At 50.0% G+C, this 23,475-nt stretch overlaps 1 protein-coding gene and 1 pseudogene across 2 annotated transcripts in view; one reads left to right on the forward strand and one right to left on the reverse strand.

The window, feature by feature from the left end:
- The window catches only part of CAPN15 (calpain 15), a 97,425-nt gene that overhangs the window by 70,108 nt on the left and 3,842 nt on the right, over positions 1 to 23,475 (forward strand). For both annotated transcript variants that reach the window (XM_066609408.1, XM_066609409.1), the window contains exons 2-11: positions 5,796 to 7,254; positions 11,196 to 11,404; positions 13,646 to 13,829; positions 14,746 to 14,969; positions 17,916 to 18,041; positions 19,001 to 19,153; positions 19,957 to 20,118; positions 20,850 to 21,079; positions 21,459 to 21,625; positions 22,578 to 22,756. In XM_066609408.1, the coding sequence (XP_066465505.1) occupies positions 5,818 to 7,254; positions 11,196 to 11,404; positions 13,646 to 13,829; positions 14,746 to 14,969; positions 17,916 to 18,041; positions 19,001 to 19,153; positions 19,957 to 20,118; positions 20,850 to 21,079; positions 21,459 to 21,625; positions 22,578 to 22,756 (3,071 nt within the window). In that variant the 5' untranslated portion in view covers positions 5,796 to 5,817. The remainder of the gene's footprint in view (positions 1 to 5,795; positions 7,255 to 11,195; positions 11,405 to 13,645; positions 13,830 to 14,745; positions 14,970 to 17,915; positions 18,042 to 19,000; positions 19,154 to 19,956; positions 20,119 to 20,849; positions 21,080 to 21,458; positions 21,626 to 22,577; positions 22,757 to 23,475) is intronic.
- Positions 12,560 to 12,681, reverse strand: LOC136634032 (5S ribosomal RNA; annotated as a pseudogene).

The following is a 23,475-nucleotide window of genomic DNA, read 5'->3' on the forward strand; positions in this document are numbered from 1 at the left end:
TTTCTGATGTGGCTCTGAGTCCCAGATTAACCCCAACCCTTCCAAACTTCTTGAGTGCTTCTAGCAATGGCTTTGCTGTCCCTTCCAGTTTATGCAGTATATAATATTGCAGCAAGACTCAGCACTATCCATTGAAGTTTTCAGCTATACTGTACAACCTGTGTTTGTTTCTTCCTTGGCATTTATTAAACTGCAATTGAATTTGGGAGCACTGTTGGAACCTGCTGTCCTCCAAGAACGACATTCCATTCTGTAGAACTGGAAATGGGAAGAGACCAAAAAGAGCCCTGCTCCCCTCTGGTGGTGTTGAAAACACGAGCCCTGCTAGATCAGATTGAGAATTCATTTTATCCAGCATTTGATTTCCTAACAGCAGCTGGCCGATGGCTTCTGGAAAGCGGCAACTTCCATATCCAGAGAGAGGATGCTACTGAATACCAGACTCTGGGGAGCCACAAGAGAGCAGGGCTATTTCCTTCATTCCCTGCTTCTGGGCATCCCAAAAATATCTGGTTGACCTATGTGGGAAACAGATGCTTGACTTGTTGGTCCTCTGGTCTCATCCCGTGGGACTTGTTTTAGTTTTATAAACTGACAAAGCAGAGCACAAACGCAGCAGCTCCCTGCGTGTGCATCCCTGCCCTTTGGGATTCAAAAGTGTGTTGCCTCTGGATTTCACTTCTGGTACTTTTATCATTACTTAGACTTCTTCATTTTTAGCCTGGCAACTTGAAGGTGGTTTAGAATGCCCTCCGTTCCAGGAAATGGTGCTTTTCTCCACCCAATAAAAAACAAAAACTGACTGTTTTTAGCCTTTAGGTTTCCAGGTTCCTACGCAATTCCCAATCGGACTCTCGCATCTCTGAGGAAACATTACAGGGAGGTTTCAGGAAGGCGGCATATTTTTTAAAACCAGCGGAAACGTCACCACAGCCTGGGGGGGGAGAGTTGGGGGAGGCCTGCAGGCTCTAGTGCCACCTTCAGCAGTGCTGATTGAAACCAGTGGATGCTCTTTGGTGTTGGGAATATTTTTAGACTGGTGTTTTGAGTTCCTGTACACGGAAGTGTGGCAGGAAGGTAGTGCTTAACATCTAAAATGAGGTGTAGTGAGGGGGCCCAGGTCTGTTCTGGAAGACTTTACTCCCAGATGTGTTTGGGCTGCTGAAAGGTACAGGAATTTCTCTCTAGCTGTGTTTGTTTCCCTCTTGCTTCTGGCCCAGGTGAAGCTCAGCAGTGAGGGATTGCGCAGGACTTGGACAGTGTCTGGCATGGTCTGTCTGCTCTGGGATTTGGCTTCCTGAGCATCTGCGCACATCAGGGGCTCCACACAGGCCCTTTGGGATTGTGAAATCCATGGAGGAAAAGGGGATAGTTGACTGAGTTATGACCGCCCATTCTGATAGCTGTCACCTCCTTTGGCTCTGAGTGGCATCTCGGTATGTTGGCAGTTGACTTAGTCATGGGAACAGCCTGTCTCATAAGCAGCGTGAAATGGGAAGAGAGGATTCGATGAGACTGCAACCACGGTTCTTGTTCAGGTTTGGGACCAACCTGGGGAAGCTGTTGCTGCGTGTAAGTTGAAATCCTTCTCTCCATTAGGGCTTTGATTGGACAGCCTGGAGCAGCCCTGAATAGCCAAATACTGAGCATATGCTTACAACTTAAAGGCCAGGGCAGCCACAGGTGCTAAGCGGCTGGAAATTATATAGTGCACGAGAGGTTAGATAGATTGGCAAGTCTAGCACCAGAGTGGAAATTGTTTATTAAGCTCTAAGCAGCAGCAAAGTAGCTATTTGCCTTGATATCCAGTCCCCTTTCCTTTTGTTGAAAGATGGATAATGCATCTTCTCACTCCCTATTTTTCCCATGCTTTCTTTCTCTGTGAATACACTCGCTACCATAATACGGTCCTATAGGTGCATTGACTTGGGTGCATGTTGGAACTGTTTTATCCAGCTAGGATTTTTGACTTTATCTATACAGGTAATATGAAGGGATTTGATGGTCACTAGGGGATGAGAATGTGGTGTGTAACACTTGTCACCATAAATGTGTGTATTTCCATTAGTTCCTGCCCTTCACCCTGTGGTCCCACAAATCCTTTTCACAATAATATTTTGGATATCATCAGGGATGAGCCATAGTTTTGCAGCGGAGCTTTGGATGCAGAAGGTTTAATCTCTCGCATCATCACGAGGCAGGGCTAGGGAAAGGCTGCTGGCTTGAGATCCTGAAGATCTGCTTCCAGTCAGTGTAGCCAATATGGAGGGACTGATGGCCTGACCTAGTGCATTGTTATAACAGCAACAATCTATGGTGACGCACAGAAAATAATTGTTGATTTTGCAAAAACAGGGAAGGGCAGTTTAAAAAAAGCTCACAGCCCCTGGGCTGCACATTTTGAGAAAGCTGCTCTGTTTTTGCTTGCAGTGGCTTGAGACATTTTGTCTTGAATTGCAGGTGGCCCAGTTATCAGGGGCGATTCGGCATACGCCATCCCTCAGCAGTTGTGATTGGCACAACATGGAAATCGCCTGAAATAACCTTGGGCAGAGCATCAAACACTGTGCAGTTCCTGATTGTGCAGTTGTTGCCCAAGAGATGGGTGGATGTTGGGAGGGTGGGTCAACAGACGTACCAGATGGGCCTTGAGACAACTGGCCCACTGTGGCTCCTCCAGTGTTGATTGGATCTGCTTGGCCACACATGGACTAAATGTAGGAGAAAGCAGGCAGCTGGGTCTGTGTGTCCTTTGAGACAGGGAGGGTGGGACAGGTCTGCTGCTATTCCTTTCCTGCTGCCAGTCGGACATGTGCATGGAATCATAGAGTTGGGAAGGGCCCACAAAGTCATCTAGTCCAAACCCCTGCCTGTAACTGGAAATCCTAGAGCAACTCCAGCAGATGCCTGTTAGCCTGAAGATCTCCAGTGAGGGAGACAGACAGCAGCATCGTAGGAAAGAGGGAGCTGTGTCTGTCCAGCTCGGTGGTGGTGTCACCGATTGGCAGTGTTCTCCAAGCTCTCGGACAGGAATTTTTCTGTGCCCTTCCTGGAGATGCTGCCGTGGATTGAACCTGGGACCGTCTGCGCACAAGCAGATGGATGCCAAGCAATGCTCTGTCCTGAACCGCAGTCCTGTAACTAAGATAGCAGTATCCTACGGGTGGAAAATTGGGCAGCTGGAGATAAGAGGAGAATCCTGTGGAAATGGTAGAGGAGAAAGAGGAGAATGACAGCAGTGAGGAATTGCTTGGTTGGTTAGTGAGGAAATGAGAATGGAAGGAGGGCATTGGGTGATGCAAACACAGAACCCTCCTTTGCCACTGTACAAACGGGGGACTCTGAGACGCTACTGGGACCAGAATTCCCTCCCTCCCCTGCTGCCCCAAATATATCTGGTTTAAGCTCCTCACTGACTGTTACTCTTGTTCTTGAGACACAGTTAAGCCCTGTGCTTGAGGCTGTAGGTTTGGCACAGCAGGGAGGTTTCTTGTGGGCGCCCTTTGGCACGGGAGACTCCAGGCCCCCCTGATACTTCTCTATTGTTTGTCCATCTTGACAGTTCAGTCCCTCCTCCCGATGGTGTTTGCTACTCATTTGACTTTTTGTCCTTTCGGTTGACCGGGGTGGGGGGGGGATCTTGTGCCTAGAAATCTTGAATGGCAGGTGACTACTGCCAGGAAATTTGCATTTAGATCTTCCTTGGCTACTAACCCTAGAGAAGGGTTATAGCAGTAGTTTCAAGAGAGGGGATGATTCTGCCCCAGAGAGTAAAAAGCTGTGGTCAGGCTGAGTGGAAACAGCAAAGAGGTTATCTGCCCCATTATTTCCTACTCACTGCGAGGCAATATGTGGTACCTGCTGGGGTCCCAGGTGCCCAGGCTAAGTTTGCTGCTGGTGCTGAGGAATTAGATATTGTTTAGCTCTGTGCTTGTGTGGGCTTAGGTACACTTCTAGCTGTGACCACTTCCTTATTTTTCTCAGCATGGGGTTGGGGGGGGGGGAGAACAAAACCAAACAGCAGTTCTTTAATCATGCCTAGAAGCACAGCCTCTGGAAGTGACTGCAGCCCTTCATGGTTGACACATTCCGACCTGCCTAGAAAGGAAAGTACACTGGTTTTCCAGAGCCATTTTCTCTGACGCAGTAAGGCAGCTCTGAACCAAGGATTTGCCCTTGGAGTGAGCGGGAGGCTGACTATTGCAGATGTTAACTTTTTGCAGGGCAGGGATAGAGCAGGTGCTCCTTGTCGAGTTAAGAAACAATTCATGCACAGAGCAGCATGGGAATTGTTCCAAAGTGGCTGCCTCTGTTGGGCAGATGGATAAAAGGACCGGCCAAAACTGAGCCCATGTCTTGCATGCAGGATCTCCTGCTGTTTCTGGCAGCGTGTCTTTGAGGCCTCAGATATACCAGTTAATAGACACGTTCCTGGCATAGATGGGCCATGCCAGGCAGTTCATGTATAAACCTAGCATTCGGCATATATGTTGGTGAAGGACCCTGATGAGGTTGGGCTTTATGACTGGCAGATTTTCTGCTGAGAAAGAGCCACAATTAGTCTTATGAAGTAATTGGGTGTACCTGCAAGAAGGTCTCTAGGCTGCTGACTGGCTTAGTCGTCTGGGGATTCTCTCTCTGAGCCACACTACTTGTGAGTAAGCACTGCAACCTCCTGTGTTTCTTTTTGCGGGGTTGGTAGGGGAAAGAGGAGAGAGAATATTCCTTGTGATTTCTGTCCAGGTCCTCATTCGCCAGCACCAAATCCTGGAAGGTGTAGCTCCTTTCCAGGACACCCCTGGGGATGTGCCTGCAGTTTCCCACGCATCTGAGGACAAGCAGTTGGCGTGGATACCCTTTTCAGCTGTGAAATAAGGCTCTGGACAAGCTGGAAGCCCATCTGTAGTGGAACTGGAAGCATCAGGGATGATGGGGTGGGCTTTGACTTTAGCAGGGACCATCTCTCAGTGGGAGAGCATAGGCTTTGCATGCCAAGTGCTTCGCGTAACCATTTCTGGTTAAAAGGATTTCTGATGGTCGGCAGCTGAGATAGACTCCTGTGGGCTGTGCCAGACAGAGGCTATCCTCATCCTTCCACTTAGCAGGAAGTTCTCTGTTTAGCAGCTCTGCAGAGCTGCTAAAGCCTGATAGCTGCGGGGTTGTGCGCTGGGAGGGGCCCACTTCAAACCTCTCCACAGCCACTAACTGATTAGCTGGCGGCGGGCAAGCCCTTATCTTAGGGCAGGGAAAATATTGGCTTGCAGTACACTAAGTCCCGCTCCTTAAGGACAGCTGGGGTTTCAGGAGTCTGTACTTAAGGGGAAACGCTTGTCGGCCCGGCACTCTGCAAAAACACCTCCAAAGGACGTTGCCCAGAGCACCAGTGCAGCCACCTGTAACTTGGGGAGCCAGTGTAGATGGTTTGGATAGGCAAGGATGTGAAGTGCTATTAACATTTAAATGGTGCTGGATTAGTGCCCTGAGTGTTAATTAGCCCTGTGTAACTGGCACCTTTGAGAACGGTGGTTCTCTTTCATTCAGCAAGTGGAGAGCAACTTACCCCGGCAGTGTCTTTGCCAGGAAGTGTTTGCTAGTGTTTTTCCCTTGTGTCTTTGTGAGTCCCTCTTGGTCAGGGGCCCATCTTCTCGTTCCTCTGGCTTTGTAAAACACTTTGAGAACTTTTTGGGTGGAAAAGTGGCAGGTAAATATCCCGTGAGCCGAGACCCTTCCAGCCCGGCTTGCCCCCGGCAGCTGAGCCCAGTAACAGCCTCTTCTTCTTTCCCTCTCTTCTGCAGCCACACCCATTCCTCTGGTTCTATGGCCACTGTGCGGGAGTGGTCCTGCACTCGCTGCACGTTCCTGAACCCCGTGGGACAGCGCCAATGCTCGATCTGCGAGGCCCCCCGCCAGAAGCCGGACCTCAACCACATCCTGCGCCTCAGCGTGGAGGAGCAGAAATGGGCCTGCGCCCGCTGCACCTTCCGGAACTTCTTGGGCAAAGAGACTTGCGAGGTGTGCGGCTTCACCCCTGAGCCTGGACCCGGGGGCTCCCCGTTGCCGATCATCAATGGGGTCCTGCCCAAGCCCACCATCTTGGCAGAGCCCAAGGGGTTGTGCAAGGAGGAGGCGCCCAAGCTCGACAACAGCGGCGAGGACTCTGGGGGCAAGAGTCCCGAGGAGGTGGGGCTGGAGGACGGCTGGGCCTGCCAGCGCTGCACCCTCCACAACACCCCGGTTGCCAGCTCCTGCTCGGCCTGTGGGGGGCCTCGCAAGCTTTCGCTACCCAAGATTCCTCCAGAGGCGCTGGTCGTCCCTGAAGTCATTGCTCCAGCCGGCTTCCACATAGCACCCGCCACCCCTCAGCCCAGCGTTGCCACGGAGCTGCCGGAGAACCACCCCCTTGCCAACCAGGGCACCACCTCTGTGGAGCAAGACAGCCAGAAGATGCCAAGCTTTAGCCTTTTCTCCCCCGGCCTCCAAAACAACCCTGTGCCCCGCAGCCGCCGAGAGGTGCCCCCCCAGCTGCAGCCCCCGGTGCCAGAGGCCTCCCAGCCTGCCTCCCCGCCGGCCCCTGTGCAAAAGGCCATTCGCTTCCAGGAACTAATGGCGACCAAACGACTGAGCGTGCTGGAGGAGGAGATGGAGGTGAGCCCGTCCCATTGGAAATGCAGCACCTGCTCCCTCCTCAACGTCTCGGGAACGGGTGGCTGTGAGGTTTGCAGCACCCAGAAGGGCAGCGACACCATCGACCTCACTGGGGACTCTGTGCGCTTCACACCCTGCGGCCCCTCCAGCCCTGACTTCACCACCTGGTCCTGCTCCAAGTGCACCTTGAAGAACCCCACAGCTTCTCAGAAGTGTAAGGCCTGTGGCTCCTCCAAGCTGCACGGCTTCCAGGAGCATGGCATGCAGGGCGAGGCAGCCCCCAAGTGCCCCGACTGTGGCTCTGACAAGGGCTGCTGCTCGTCCTGTGGCTCCAAGGCCCCCTCGGCCCGCAAAATGGCCCGCCTCTTCCCTTCGCAGCCAGTGGCGGCACCCGACACCAGCCAGTGGCCATGCCCAGCCTGCACCCTGCTGAACGAGCTCAAGGCCAAGCACTGCGTCGCCTGTCACACACCTCAGGTGTACCTGGCGCAGCACAAGGGCACCAAGCCGCTCAGGCGCCGTGAGAGCATGCACGCGGAGAAGCGGCGGCAGACAGATGAGGGGGAAGCCAAGGCCCTCTGGGAAAACATTGTCTCCTTCTGTCAAGAGGTGAGTCCCTGTGGCTGACTTACACCAAGCAAACATAGAGGCTGGGATCTGGCACAGAATTTTTTTTTTAAACTTAAAGAAGCAAGTTTCTAGACCTTTTAGCTGCTGGGTTGTGGGTGGTGCTTGTTAAAATGTAGGAGCTGAAGTAAGCAGGAGGGCTGAGCAAGCCTCTCAGTGGGGAGGGGTCGGTGGGTGTGCCTTGTCTCCACCAAGGCCCAGAGAAACACAATTCTGCATTTCTTTGTTACATTTACAGTGCCCCCTTTCCATCCTCCTGGGGTCTTCCGTCTAGGTGCTGACCCAACCCAGAGCGTCTCCACCCCTTGCCTTTCAGGCCGTTCCCTGGGCCAGAATGGTTGTGCAGCTAAGCAGACATGCTTGGCTTTCATCTACGTGCAGGTTTCTAGATGTGGCTTATTGAGGTATGAAACTGGAGTTGAGAGCCAATGTAGTAGCCTAGTGGCAAGAAGACCTGTTCCTAGGAGGCCAGCCAACCACCTCTCAGCCTGGGCTGCCCTCCTACAGTGGTGGGAGGACAAACTGGCAGGGATCTTGCATGGATTGCCAATGATACATGTGCGCCTCTCTCAAAGCACTGCGTCAGTGCTAAGGCGTGGCGTTAGCTTGGCCTGGCCAAGATGGCAGCACCTGCTGAAACCTGGAAGAAGAGACTTCCAGGGCCATCGTATGGCTTCCTTATGAGTTTGCCACAGTGCGGCGGCACATAGTTCGGGAACCACTGCTGTAGAGGTATAATTAGCAGAGGTATCAATGTGGGGACTGAGGTGGGACTTTCCTCTTTTCACCTTCCCACCCCACCCCACCCATGCCATTCTTACTAGGAAAAGCTGGCTCAAGATCTGTATAGTGAGACTCTGGAAAGTGACACCCATCTTTAATAAAGTATCAGTAACCCTGCCCTCCATTTATGTTCTGTGTCAACCCAGCAAAGAACCTGACCTTTCAAATTCTCTCCCCCCAAAGAAGTTCAACCTAAGCAAGGACATGAGGATTTTCCTGCCTGTACTGAGCAGAAACAGGGGCTATTTAGAGAAAGGGATGTGGCCTGGTGGAGATCCCCTGCTTCCTGTGAAGAAGGCCCCTGTGTCAGTTGCTGGAGTCTTCCTGGTCACTCATTGCTTGAAACCCTGGAGTTCTGGTCAATCACTGTGGGCAATACTGATCCCAGTCATGGAGGAACAGAGCTGCCCTTGCGGTGTTGGGGTGTGTATAAGTTTTGAAGTGTTGTTAAGTGATTGGTTTTGAGTTTTTTTGTGTTTAGTCAGTTTCAGTCCAGAGATTAGAAACTGGCAGTTGCGGGTGTAGGAAAATAGGAACTTAATTTTCTGTAGTCTGTTCAAAATCAAGGAGTGTTTAGACTATATAAGCCAGATTCAGCTGGTGAGCGGTGCAGAGGAGGCAGAACCAGGGCAGAGAGTGTTGAAAGGAATAGTATTGGTTTAGAACTTGGCTAGAACCCATTTGGGGAGGCCTGGCTCGTTTTCATTCCCCAGCTGTTCTCTAAGGGGCAGTTGCAAAACTTGTTTAGAATTTTCCTTGCAATCCCTGTTTTGTTTTTTGATGGATTTAATGAATCTTAACTTTGTTGTTTAATCACTTTGGTCTCTGAAAATAGTTTTCTTCCCTACTCCAGCCACAGCAGAAAACTTGGCTGGATTTGTAAAAGAAAATCTCAAAGTGAAAGCAAGAGTTGAGCTGTTTGGTCGAGGCAGCCAAGAAGTGAGAGTTAAGGGGGCTAAGGAAGTGGGCTTCAGTTCCCTTCCCATTCATAGAGCAGCCCACCTTCTGGATCAAGACTCTTTGGCCACTTGTCTGACTTGGTAGAAATCAGGGTGGTGTGTTCATTGATGTTCCCTTTGCAGCCTTTGGTAAAGGCTACTCCAACAGCCATTAATAACTAATCAAGTGGCAGCTTTTAATCGCTTTTTCTCAGCTTCCCGTGGTGATTCAAGTCTGACGCCACATCAAGCAGGCTTCTGAAATGAAATTTAATCTGGTTGGACTTCAGAAGGAGCCTGTTACGGGAACAGTGGGTGGCTGCCTTAGGAGGCCACCATATTACCAGCCCACTGTGTGTAGTGGGGTCAGGTTCTTTCATTTCAGCTCCCACAAAATCCTGACCTACCCCTCCCAAGTCCCCGTTCTCACATGGGTGCAAAAGAGAGGTCCTCTATCCAGCACCAGAGTGACTTGAAGGATCATTTCCCATTAGATGGCAGAGGTGGAGAGGAGGGAAAGGGCAGTGGCTTACCTCATGTACATTTTCTCTTACCTGCTTGGCAAGTGACTTCCCTAAGGTACTTGGCAAGTGACTTGCCCAAGCTCACCAAGTACATTTGTGACAGGGATGAGATTTGAACCAGATATTACCTGTATTTGCAGCTCTCTCTTAGCCAATGTGCTACACCATCTCTCAAAGCTGGCTCTGGAGCCAACACGAGCACCCAGTCTGATGTGCAGAATCACAGTTGATACTCAATTCTGAGGTCGCCTCCCTTCAGCTGTGGAGGACTGGCAAATGTTAAGGTACCCTGTGTGTCTGTAGAATTCTGAAGCCACACTTCTGGTCCCAAAGAGGACAGCCAGCACCTCAGAGACACGATCGGGGTCTGCGGTCCACCCGCCTGCCCAATTTAGCCTCTGTTCCTCTTTTGATAACTCATGATTTTCAGTGTGTGTTTGAGAAAAGTCATGCCTCCCCTGTGTCTGCCTGTGTCAGGCTGTGCGGTGAGCCTACAGCATTAATTGCTGTATGATTCAGGGGCCTCAAGAGAGCATCTGACCCATGTGCCTTGGCAATTACAGTGTAAGGAACACCACCGAGAACCAACAGCTGGAACTGAAGCTGACTGGGAGGATTGCATCTCCAGAAGAGGGTTCCAGTGGGCGCTTTACTAGTTGTTGCCTGGGTAATGAAGTGCAGGGGAAAAGGACGAGAAGCTAAATGTGCTGCCCCATCCTCCTAAGTGTATTTACTCAAAGGAAGTCCCATTTTGAGTTCGGCAGGACTTGCTCCCAAGTACATATGCATAGAATTTTGGCCTTTCCTTTAGTTGGAGGAAGTCTGGCAATTCTGTCAGTGGGAAGTCATTGTCTGATGCTTGGAAGTCTCCTCCAAATTTAATCTGTGTTGCTCTCACGGTGGGCAGAAGACCCCTTTCCATGTTTGGTTTCCAGGCATGCTTTGTAGTAATTTCTAGTTAAGATTGTATGTCATAGTCTGGGCTATCTGAGCATGTCATGGTTGCATCAAGCACTGCGGAACTTATGCTTCCTGAGCAGCTTGGATTTCTGTTCATTTTTTCCCCCCAGTCAAATTTCTAGCACTTAAGTTCTATTTTAGGGATAAGAGCTTAACTCATGGTTCCCAAGGGGGCAAACTCACAGGGTGCTCTGTGGGGTGTCCCTGGCAACCTCGTCTTCCTGGCTCTCCCAGGTGCCACCATCTTGGCTCACACAAGATCTCAATGGAAGAAGAGGTTGCTGTGAAAGAAGGGCGCCATGACTGTTCAGGAACCACTGGCTTAACCGTCTCCCTGACATGCTAGTTTTCTGTGTACTGGGAAGCTTTCTTTTTCCTCTTGAGGACATCCAAGCATTCTGGTTAGCTTGGATATCCCTGGGGGGGGGAGGGAGGAGAATGTCCCTATACTGAACCTGGGACCTTCCAAATGAATGCTCTTCTGCTGAAGTACTGCCCTCCCCCTGGCTGGCAGCTTCTGTTACTGTGTATTGTAAACATTGCGTATTCAACACTGCTTTAGCCTTACAGAGGAGTTGCACGTTATGGGCTGAGTATCTTGAAGACTCCCAGCTGGCAATGTCTGAGAGTTGCTGCAGAAGTACCCCCCCCCTTTTGTAAGAAGCAGACTCTCAGCAAAGGGTGGCACCTTTTTCAGTCTTGTGCTTTGTCTCCCCAGAACAAAGTCAACTTTGTGGATGACAGTTTCCCTCCGGGGCCCCAGTCGGTCGGCTTCCCTGAAGGGGACAGCGTCCAGCAGCGGGTGAAGCAGTGGCTGAGGCCGCACGAGATCAACTGCAGCGTCTTCAAGGATCGCACGGTCAAGTGGTCCGTCTTCCGGACGCCACGGCCCTCGGACATCCTGCAGGGGCTTCTGGGGAATTGCTGGTGAGGAACGATGGGGATGGGGGGTGATTTTGAGGTGCTGAAGCAGGACTAGCAAGCATGTGTACTTCACAGCTCCCACCTCAAGGTCCACACAGCCAATGGGGATGGTCCCTGGTTCACTTTCAGGGTGCATAGTCCAGTGCTGCAGGTATCCTAAGGTGTCTGCCTCTTTAAAGATGTTTCCCATATTTGTGGGTTGTGTCCTGCAGATGCCCAGCCCCTTAAACCTGGACAACAGACCCCTGGAGATGCCCTCTGTAGTGTGCTCTGTCCCAGAAGGTGGTTTTACCCAGTCTGTCATCCCAGGGCTTGCTTATCACCTCTCTCTTCTGTCTGTAGGCATAGGCTGCCCCCTGGTGACCGTGATGGGACTTGCATGCCACTGTGTCAGCCAGGCCTGTAAAGTCCATCAGTGTTTCCCAAGAGAAGGGCAACTTTTCTTTTTCTGTAAGGACTGTAGCAGGTCTCGTCAGTGCCAGGCTGCAGAGCCAGGATCCAGACTTTGTATGTTCAAAGAGCACTCATTGCTTTGTCTACTGAGAGACCTGCAGAGAAGTTCTGGACTGTGTTCTAGGGTGCATATAGCTCATGTAGGATGCTGGTCAGGTTGGTTGGCCCTCACAGATTGATTTACCCCACCCTGAAAATAGCTAAGGTTCTTGGGGAGACTGCACTGCACGGAAAGATTAGAAAGGAACACCTACAGATCTCTATCTCTTTTTTTAACACGTTGCCTGACAGAATAGAATTGTAGCTCCAGTTGTGTACTTACCCTCTAGCAGTGTATAAATTATGATCAGATTGGAACCGTGTTTTACAGGTCTGTCCCTCCAGGAGTGTATCATCCCATAGGCCAGGGATGGCCAAACTTGCTTAACCTAAGAGCCACATACAATAAACTTCAGTTAACGGCAAGAGAGACGTTTGAGAGCCGTGATATTTAAGAAGTATTTTAATTCTTAACGATGTTGACTCACCACGAATGTTAAACATACATTTTAACCCGTCGGACTTTCAGTTTATACCCAGTAAATAATTATAAAGCTTGAAAAGTTTGTATTTACCTTTTATATTAATCGCGATGCAAAAATGCGCTCAGCCAAACATATTTCCACAAATGGTTGGCAACCTTCAGTCTCGAAAGACTATGGTATAAGCCTGCAGCACCCGGTATTCCCAGGCGGTCTCCCATCCAAGTACTAACCAGGCCTGACCCTGCTTAGCTTCCGAGAGATCAGACGAGATTGGGCATGTGCAGGGTAACAGTTGCTGCATATATTTCCACAAAGAGCTACATGTGACTCGCAGGCCACAGTTTAGCCACCCCTGCCATAGGTCCTCATTTTTTTTTTAAAATCTGTGCACCCATATTTGCAGGCTCCTTGCCTGAAATCTCCGCTTCACAGTGTACCAGGTTTCTGAGATGCTCCCAACCCAAGAGGTTTGGGTCAGCAGCCTTTAATCTCAGTGGAACAGCTGGGAGAGAAGGCTGCAGCAGGGCAAGGAGAAGGAGTGGAACACTTGTGGGCCGGCTGCTGGACTCCGATTGCCTTTTCTCCTCCTCCTCCCCACGTCTTCAGGTACATCAGCCTCTGGTGTGCCAGAGGTGCGAGTCTTTGGCGCCAGCCTGAAGGGCTCTTTGCCTGTGGCTCTTCGCCAGTGGATCAGGAGACTGTATGACTCTTTGCTGTGGCTCTTGTTGCTGAGTGGCTCATCATCTTGGATCACTGATCACCAGCTCTATAATTTATAATTTATAAGTAGCCGCCTTGAGTGCTCTTTTCTAACCCCTGCTAACTGGTTAAGAGGCACTTTTTCAAGTGGGTGCTCCTCTTTTGTTTAGCAGGGGGAGAGTAACTGGCCCACCTCACCCCAGCAGTGTCTTTTCTGGTGGCTGTCTGCTGGTGTTGCATCTTTTTAGATTGTGAGCCCTTTTGGGACAGGGAGCCATTAGATATTTGATTTTCTCTGTAAACCGCTTTATGAACTTTTTGTTGAAAAGTGGTATATAAATACTGTTGTTGTTGTTTTCTGGATTGGAAAGGCGGGATATAAATTCTGCGAATAAATAAATAATCTCAACCCAGAGAAGCCAACCCACCAGCATTCCTTCTGCTTTTGTCCTAAATGGGCTGGAGTCACATTCATGCATAGAACAATTTTTATCTTACGCTAACAACTGTGGGTCTGTTCCGGACCCACCAAAATTGATTTCCCCCCCCCCCTCTGATGCCCCTGTAGGTTCCTGAGCGCTCTAGCTGTGCTGGCAGAGAGGCCCGAGTTGGTCGAGCGGGTCATGATCACACGAACCATGTGCCCAGAAGGGGCCTACCAGGTGCGCCTTTGCAAAGATGGCACCTGGACCACTGTGCTGGTGGATGACATGTTGCCCTGTGACGAGTGTGGCTACCTTCTCTTCTCTCAGGTTGGTGCTGGGGTTTGAGGAGCCAAGAAGATATGCCGGAGAAGTGCAGAATGTTGTTTTGCAGGTGTGAAAGGAGGAATCTAGTAGTCTAAGGGCTGTGAGACTCTGCTCTGTCCTTCATTAATTTGTTCAGCACACAGGCAGGGCAGTAGATGTGAGTCTGTGGGGGGGGATGTGGGGTGTCTTGAGAACTTCAGCTAAAAAGTAAGTTTTTAGTCCTTACGGTTACGCAGGTATGCTTAAAAGCACCTGTTGCCTAGTGCACCTTTGGAAGCCAGAGAAGCAGCTGAATACGATTTTGATGTGTGGGGGACAGGGCTTCACTCTCCTTTTCCTTCCCCCTTATTCTTCCTTTTACGCTAGCAAAACCAGAGTAAATTATGTTGAACTAGGAAAAAATGCAAAAGAAATCATACAGAGTGAGGAAGCTGTCCATCAATTTGCCTTAGTTACACTGTTGTGGAATTCAGATTTCCTTGGCACGGATCTTAGATTGCAGAGTTTTTAAATTTTTGTTTAGCATGGCATACACTGAGCCCTAGTCGTGGGTGGCCAATTTGCAGCATGGATGGCACAGGCCACCAGGGTGTGTGGTAGAGCATCTGCATTGCATGCAGAAGTTCCCTGGTTCAATCCCTGCCATCTCTTATTGGCACTGGGGGAGACCCCAGTCTAGAAACCCTAAGGAATTGCTGCCAGTCTGTGCTGACAGTCCTGAGCCGGGCTTAGCAATTTCTGATTCTGTCAAAGGCAGTTTTCTATATAAAGACTCCACCTGATCCATTTGTATGATATCATTGCATGTCAGTGTAATAAACTGGTGAGAAAGCAGATGGCTAATTGGGTACATGTTCTTCATTAGGCTGATAGCTTTTATTAGGCTGTAACCTTTTCTGTCTTGTGTTCTTTTGCTCAGGCCCAGAGGAAGCAGCTATGGGTGGCCCTGATTGAGAAGGCCCTGGCCAAACTCCACGGTTCGTACTTTGCCCTCCAGGCAGGGCGCGCTATTGAAGGCCTAGCTACGCTAACCGGCGCCCCCTGCGAGAGCCTGATGCTCCAGGTCAGCTCCACTAACCCTCGCGAGGAGCCCATTGACACTGACCTCATCTGGGCCAAAATGCTGAGTTCTAAGGAGGCTGGGTAAGACGAGGCAGGAGGGAGGGCTTCCCCTTCAGCCACGAGGAGCATAGAGGTCATAAGAGGAAGCATGGCGGGTCAAGCCCTGCTTTCCCCACAATGGCAGGCTAGAATGCCAGCTGGCGTGCAGAGGGGCATGTCACTTGGCTAGTCATTGTGCAATTGGGCGCTCCATGCCCTGGGATGGAGGGTTCTTTGGGTGGTTGCTGTGCAGACGCAACTGTGCTACCAAGATGATGGGTTCTGATCTGATAGTAAACCTTTTAAGGTTCTGCACTTGTGCTCCCTGAAGTTGGCCAGGTTGCTTTTAGAGCAAGGAAAGAGGGGGGAAAAATAGCTGGAGCTTAAGGCAACAACCCTGAGAGAACCCAAGCAAACAAAGTGCTGAAGTGTTCAAGTGGGTGCTCCTCTTTTATTTAGCAGGGGGAGAGTAACTGGCCCGCCTCACCCCAGCACTGTCTGTTCTAGTGGCTGTCTGCTGGTATTCCTTTGCATCTTTTTAGATTGTGAGCCCTTTTGGGACAGGGAGCCATTAGATATTTGATTTTTCTCTGTAAACCGCTTTGTGAACTTTTTGTTGAAAAGCGATATATAAATACTGTTGTTGTTGTTGTTGTTGAAGTAGGACCCTGAGAACCCACTGCTATAAAATGTGATTCATGACTAGGCCCAGGCTACACATTCTGCAGATTTAGGTGGTAGAACTCTGGACTGTTCTACTTCAGACTGAAGATGGGGTGTGTGTGTGTCGTATTTTAGAATGCTTTGCCATGCACTCACAAAAAAAAAAAAAATACCCCACATCTCGTTGCATGCAGTCAACGAGCAAAGAAAGTTTTAGCCCAGGCTTTTTTCCCAGTTTGCTGTTTTACTGCATGCAGGATTTTACATGCAGGGGGAGATGATTCAGTAATTTGACTCTCCCCCTGCAGTCTGAAGTGGAGCAGGCCAGAAGCCTGCCGCCTCACTCTGTGTAATGAGTACATTGGTTCTGGGTCTATTGCTCTCTCGCTTCAAAATACAAACTGGTTGCCCTAACAGCATGGTCCGGGAGCCTCTTAAGGACAACACTGATGAAACAACAAAGATCTGTTTGGTGAAACACTCTTCCCTCTCTGCTTCCTGGTGTACCTGCAGGACTTCAATTCTGAGGCCACTGAGGCCTTTAAATTGGTCAGCAGCCCTGGTGGGTTTACTTTGGGTGTGTGTCTGAGTTCCCAAAAGTACACGAACCAGCTCTCTTGCTTGGGCCATGCCACTGGTTCCACAAGCATGTTTTTTCTCTGTGCCTGCTCTCTGTGTTATGGCATGCTATGCAGGTAGGAGCGGTGGGTGGGTGGTAGATGGTTAACTCTTGAGCAGAGAGGGATTGGTTGCAAGCAATGAAAGGGATTGATCGAAGGGGTGGCAACATTTGGGGGGGGGGAAAACAGCAAGAGCTTTGCAACCAAGAGGTGTCCCCAGTATTGTTTGCAGAGAAATAGCTTCCTAGCTCCTTCTGCCTCACCACAAAAGATTTCCAGGGTGTCCCTCCTCAGATTATGCCCCCCCCCCCCCGTGGTGACCTAATCTCCTCTTGGTGGATATTTGGCACTTTTACCTACACGGTGGGAAAAGCTTCATCTAGCACAGAGCATTTTGGGGGATGGGACAGAACAGGGTATGCTCTTTCAGCACTGTCAGTCGTTGACTAGCCGTAAGAACAAAGGACAAGCCCAGCTGTGTCAAACCAAAGATTTGATAATAACCGACAGGAGATTCCATTTAGCTATTACAGTGAATAGCTTTCCTCTTTCATGGCCTTGTCTAGCTCCCTTATAAAGACACCTAAGCCATAACCACATCTTATGGCAGCAAATGCCACCATTTTGTGTTGTGTTGTGTTGTGCCCAGACTCTACTACCGCTGATCACTTTCATTCGTTGGGTGATCCTTAGTTCTGGTGTCAGGTTGGGGGGGGGGGGAGAAAAAATGTTCCCTTCCTCCACTATCTTCATAACACATTTGTGATAAGAACATAAGAAGAGCCCTGCTGAATCAGGCCTAAGGCCTATCTAGTCCAGCTTCCTGTATCTCACAGTGGCCCACCAAATGCTTCAGGAATCACACTAGACAACAGACACAGCCTGCTTCCTGGTGCCCTCCCTTGCATCTGGCAATCGAGAGGCAGCCTACCTCTACCTTGCACATACCTACCATGACTTACAACCTGTCATGAACTTTTCCTCCAGAAATTTGTCCAATCCCCTCTTAAAGGCATCTAGGCAAGATGCCTAGAATTAAGAAAGCTCTTTCTTGTGCCACTGTAGTCGTTTGTCCTCAACTTAAAAAGTCCTCAGTACCGCACAGAGAAAGTGGTGGTGGTCTCGAATCATGTCTGTTCACTATGGTTGGAGTTGTGGGAACAGAATGACTTGATGCGGTCTACCCAGGAGCAGCCACAGCATGGAGGAACCCTTCAGAGTTCCCACAGCTGTGGTTTAGCGCTATATGCAGGGATTTTCAGCCGGTGCCACAAAAGGTGTGCTACGGGAATTTGAAACACAGCGCTTGAAAAATCACTGGAAAAACTTGTCCAGGTTCTGTGGCTGTGTAGTAACAAATGGTCTGTTCCTCTTCCTCTGCCTGCAGAGTGACAACCTGCCACAAATATTTGATCAGGGTGAAGAAGCTCAGATGAATTCCTCCTTCTGCTGTCCTTCCATTTTTGTCTAATATTCTGGGTGGTATCTTCATTGCTTAGCTTTTTTTTGTGCCTGTGGTTGTAAATTACTTTGAACTTCCATGGAATGTGGGCCAATAAATATTTGAACGACCTCCCAAGCCCCTGCCCTACAGCTGAGTCCTGAAGCTAAGGCATGCAGTGTAAATCTCCCTCTTCTTGTCCTCTTCCCTTTCTCTCTCCCACCCTGTTGCTCCCACCCTGTTTCCCATCACCCCGTGCTTCAGTTTTCTGATGGGCGCATCTTGTGGAGGGGGCAACATGAAGGTGGATGACGCGGCATATGAGAGCATGGGTCTTCGCCCACGGCATGCATACTCAGTTTTGGATGTACGAGACGTGCAAGGATACAGGTAAGCAAAGTATCGCAAGTCTGCTACTGACAAGGCTGGTTAACTTGCTTGGTTTAAAATACTAAGTCATTGTCTTGCTTTCAGGCCTGCCCCTACGATCAGTGACTCAAGAGGGAGGCAAGGCCGTCCCTCTTAGATCGAAATTTTTTTTTTCCAGGCAAAGTAGCCAGGAATTTAATATTAATAAGATCCTTTAGTTTAGAGTACGTGAAGTACTCTATAGTGTTGCATTAGCATTTTGCTAGTCAAACATTTCATTGCATCAATCACTGCTGTTCTCTCCGAGGGGCAAAAGTTTACATACAGGAACGTGACACCTTTTCAGAAGGCTAAAGATGTAGCTCTCTGGAACAGCCCCTGTACAGCTTGGTTCTTTGTTCAGTGAACCCTTGATTTAACAGGTCTTGGGAGCAATTGAAGTTTTCTGCTCCATTACAAATCAGCCGTGCACTTTGCATATACGCATCTCCATTAACTTAAATATATTCAGATTTAATGGGCTTTCAGCATTAACGGTCACCTCTTCCCCCTGCTAGTTCATGGAATCGAGGGTTTGCTGTATTAATACCACTATATTGTAAGCACATATATCCACGCTGGTGTTATGGAACCTCTCTTCCCAAGAGGGAGCCTGCTCAAAACCTGCTCTTAGTTATTTTTAGGTGGTGCCGTAAAACTCTCCCCACTCCCACAGGCATAGAGCAATTTAATTTCATAATTTATCTGAGTTTATTGCGGGGAGTGAAATGACTCTGTGGTGGCCGTGGATGAATGTAGTTGTTGGATTTTATATTTTGTACGAGAGAGAGAGTCTGTCGTGTGTTTGCTCTTTTTCTTCTGGGGGCAGCGGGGCAGAGCCTTGTAGCTTCAATAACTAAGCTTCAGAACAGGCCATGCTGTGCCACTCAAGCACATGGTCAACTCAAGTCTGATGGGGGTTCTCCGTGTCCTTTCCCCAGGCTTCTGCGACTCCGCAATCCTTGGGGCCGTTTCTCCTGGAACGGGGGCTGGTCTGACGAATGGCCCCACTGGCCAGCACACTTGCGGCACGAGCTAATGCCCCACGGGAGCAGTGAGGGGGTCTTCTGGATGGAGTACAGTGACTTCATCAGGTATTCTCACCTTGCACTGCAGCCAGAGGTGCCCTGCGCGCACACACACACCCCTCCGGCTCAGTCTCCCTTGGAGTTGATTAGTGTAATCTGTTGTTCAAGATAAGGTCAGGTAGTAGGCCATCTCCTGGGTTTGAAAATCGGCATCAAGATCTCTTAACACCATCATCGGACGTTATGCAGCTGGTGACCATGGTCAGGGTCTCTTTTGCAGTGGCACCCCACCTCTGGAATGCTCTCTCCAGTTCTGCTCACCTCGTCTGAGGCATAGGCACCAGACCTTTTAACACGTATGCACACACAGTGCAGAGCTATAGTTAACACTGGGAAGGGAAGGAGGAAGTAGCACATGTTGCCAAGGCTGACTTCCAGTTGCAAACCATGGTTTGCAAGGGATTCAGTGTAATGTCTGCACTCGGATTTGAGATACAGCCTGCTGCTGTTGGGGGAATGGTCACTGCTGTCTTGGTCCTGTGCTTTGCTGCCCCTTCCCAATTCCCTGACTCTTTTATGAACTTTAGTTAGTTTTTAGTTTACTTATTAGTCTTTGCAAGCTGTACACTCCCACTTAATGTGCTGGAGTGCACAACCATTCCATGTTTTCAAGGAGTGTTGGAAGGGAGGAGAGGAGTGGGTCGCAGCATTGATATCAATACTGCAGAAAAACCATTTTCCCTCTGTGGTTGAGGTCCCTGAAAGCAATTTTGCAAGCATACATTCAGAGATACAGGGAGCACTGGGCTGATTGGGTTCCACGTTTGAACAGGTTGATGGCCCTCTATCTGTCGGTCTTCTCTTGCCAGGTATTTTGACTCGGTGGACATCTGCAAGCTGCATTCAGACTGGCACGAGGTTCGTGTGCAGGGCATCTTCCCCAACAAGGCCAGCGGTCCCATCACGGTGACCTCGCTGACAGTGCTGGAGCGTGCAACCTTGGAGTTCGCACTCTTCCAGGAAGGCAGCAGGTGGGTGAGACTGCAGGCCGCCCTTCACAGGTGCTGGATGAAGATCCAAGACTCTTTGGTAGCTGTGCACGTCCATCTTCCTGCTTTTCTCTCTAGGGATGAGCAGGTGTAGCCACAGCAGTGTCCCTCTACCTCTTGATCATTGCGTAGCAGGTGGAATTTTGTAGCTCTAAGTTGTCCAGCAGAGAGGATGAGACAAGGGGCACTTGTTGAAATTCTCTTCTCTCGCCTACACATCTGTTAAGTGGAGGTCTGTCTTCCATTTGGCCTCTGGTCTCCTTTTTCTGAAACAAACCCTAAAAGAATAGAGAGCATGGCAGTGGCTCTGCAGTTTGTAACCCATCATAAGATGTGAGGGGATGTGATGCGCTTGCAGTTCTTGACCTCCATCAGTTGATAACCCCTGGGTTTAGAGCCTTTAAAATGCAATTGACAATAGGGAGTTTCCTTCAGCCTTGCAATTGTCCTGTGTGTGTGTGTGTGTGTGTGGATAGATACATGTCTGGAGGATGGATGAGATGTAGCGCCTTGCCCAAAAATCAAGTATGATTTTACGGAGTGGGTTTTCTGATTTGAGTCCTCCGATCTTTCCCATGGGTCATGCTGGCCTCTGGTGGGAGGGGAAATGTGCTCAAGCAAGCACCGGTTCCATCTCCGTTCACGTTTCTCTCCCCACTCGGCAAGAGCAGCCCTCCTGACATGGCCACGCTTCCCCTCTCCTCCCCTGGCAGGCGTTCAGACACCGTGGACAGCCACCTGCTGGACCTCTGTATCATGGTGTTCCGAGCCACCTTCGCCAACGGCAACAAGCTCAACCTCGGCCGCCTGATGGCGCACAGCAAGCGGGCCGTCAAGAAGTTTGTCAACTGCGACGTGATGCTGGAGCCCGGCGAGTATGCTGTGGTGTGCTGTGCCTTCAACCACTGGAATTCCCTGGCAGCAAGCACCTCTGCAGGCCCAGGTAACACCCCTGTGTCCAGGCAGGGCTTTCTCCATGGTGACCCTTATGCAACTCCCTACCATGTGAGAGCTGATTGGCTCCCTACTTATTTTTAAGTGAAAGTAGAAGCTGCTCCAATTTCTTCATGCAGTCCCCTCTGTTAGTTGATTCCCAGTACATGCCCCAGCCTCCAGATGTGATATTCTGGAGGTTCAAACTGCTTTTATCTTACATTTGCATGTTTTTATAGGATTAGTTAATTGGAATCTTAAAACTGGGCTATGGGGCTGCTGTGGGAAAGCCAGGTAGTAGGATAGGTAGAGCCACTGCATGGGTCTTGTGGATGACAGGGTTGCACACAGCTTGGCTTAGCTTCACCTGCCTGTTTACCCTTCCCCAGTGTCCAGCCCCACTACCAGCAACGGGTGTCCGGCCTTCGACCTTTCCAGCTACATCTTGGCCATCTACAGCTCTCGCTTGGTGATGGTGGAGCAGATCGAGGCCCAGTCAACCACACTGGCTGACGCCATCATCCTCCTCACAGAGAACAAGGGCGAGCGGCACGAGGTAACTGCAGAGTTCTAGGATGGGACTTGGTGCTTCAGCCTGCTCTGCCAGCCTTACTATATCCCACTTGTAGAAAAAGTATGACCTCTGGTTGGTTGGCAACCTTCAGTCTTGAAAGACTATGGTATAAGCCTACAGCACCCAGTATTCTAAGGCGGTCTCCCATCCAAGTACTAACCAGGCCTGACCCTGCTTAGCTTCCAAAATCAAACCATTCTGCAATTTGAGTAGCCAAACGTAGACACTGACCTCTAGAGGGTGCTGTTGAACCAGCATAGAAAACACCATCCATTGTACAGGCAATTTTGTTTCTTCTTGAGATTATTCTGATCCTTGACTACTTTCCCAAGCAGCAATAAGAACACGCTCTCTTGTTCCTAGTGTAGTGGTTTTCCAAGAGTGTTCTGAGGTGCCATGGAGTCTCTCAGAAGCATATCTGCTTGGTTCCTTGATGAGTCTTCCCTGAAACACAACTTGCCCACCCACAACTGGTGGTTTTCCATAATAGCCGACGGAGTGTTGGTTATTCTCTGAGTTCCCCTTGGTGGAATGAAAACAGGCTCCAGACACATGATGTTGGGGCTGCCTGGGCAAATAAGATCACAGTTAGTAGCAGGGAGCTGGTCATCTTTGGAAGGAAGGATTTGTAGCCTGTTTCCTGATTTGGGTAGGTGTCTATGAGGCTGTTTTTGGAACTTGTTGATTATGTGGAGTGGGAAAATTCCTTGAAGGTTCTGGAGACCTTGATACTGAAGGCAGTGGATGCCTTGTTCATTATCTCATTGGTTCCATACAGCTGGGTGCAGCTGATCTGCCTCTGAGGAATGGAGTCTTTCCATCAAGGGGCTGAAATTTTCGTTCTGGTGCTACTGAAGGCAAGGAGGTGGACAGAATTCACAGCCCCAATGGGTGACTCCCCCTTCCCTTAATCACTTTGCTTTGCTTGCTGCAGGGTCGCGAGGGGATGACCTGCTACTACCTGACGCACGGCTGGGCAGGTCTCATTGTGGTGGTGGAAAACCGGCACCCCAAATCCTACCTGCATGTCCAGTGTGACTGCACAGACAGCTTCAACGTGGTGTCGACACGGGGCAGCCTGAAAACCCAGGACAGCGTGCCACCACTGCACAGGTAAGAGGGAAGGTGTGGGGTGGCCCTGGTTATTCAGTGGGATGTCCTGGCAATGGCCAGATTTTTCAATACGTTCCCAAGCACTGTAGATGCCATATGCAGAGGGAATAGAGCAGAACTGGGCCTCTGGTTCACCAGTAGTTTTGCCAGTGGGCTTGTTTAAGTGCCAGCAAGAGGGCCCACCCCTTTCTGAACCATTGTCACGTCTAAATGTCCCCCCCCCTCCTCAACACAAATCAGAGAATGGGGCTGAAATGTACGCTTTACATGTGTGTTTCTTTCTCTTACACACCTTGCTATCTTTCTGTCCAACTCCAAGGGTAGCTGCAGACAACAGTGCAACCAATTGGTGTGCTGGCCAGCTGTCTTGTCCCATTATTGAATAACAGAATGTTAAGAGTTGGAAGGGATCTTGGTGATCATCTAGTCCAGCCCCCCAGTCAGTGCACGCAAGTGCTATAGCATCCCTGACATGTGTCTATCCAGTTTCTGTTTGAACCCCCCCCCCCCGAGAGACAGTCCACAAGCCAAACGGTTCCAGTGCTAGGCAGCTCTGACAGTGTGGAACTTCTTCCTTGGGTCTTGCCTCAGTCTATTTCCCTCTTGTTACCTCACACTGGTTCTAGTCCTGCCCTCCAGGACCGCAGGAAGCAAGTTCTTCCACTTTTTCTGCATGACAGCCCTTCAGCTGCTTGAAGAAGGTTCTTGTTCCTCCCCTT

This window comes from Tiliqua scincoides, chromosome 13 (assembly GCF_035046505.1).
Source record: "Tiliqua scincoides isolate rTilSci1 chromosome 13, rTilSci1.hap2, whole genome shotgun sequence".
Classification (NCBI taxonomy): domain Eukaryota; kingdom Metazoa; phylum Chordata; class Lepidosauria; order Squamata; family Scincidae; genus Tiliqua; species Tiliqua scincoides.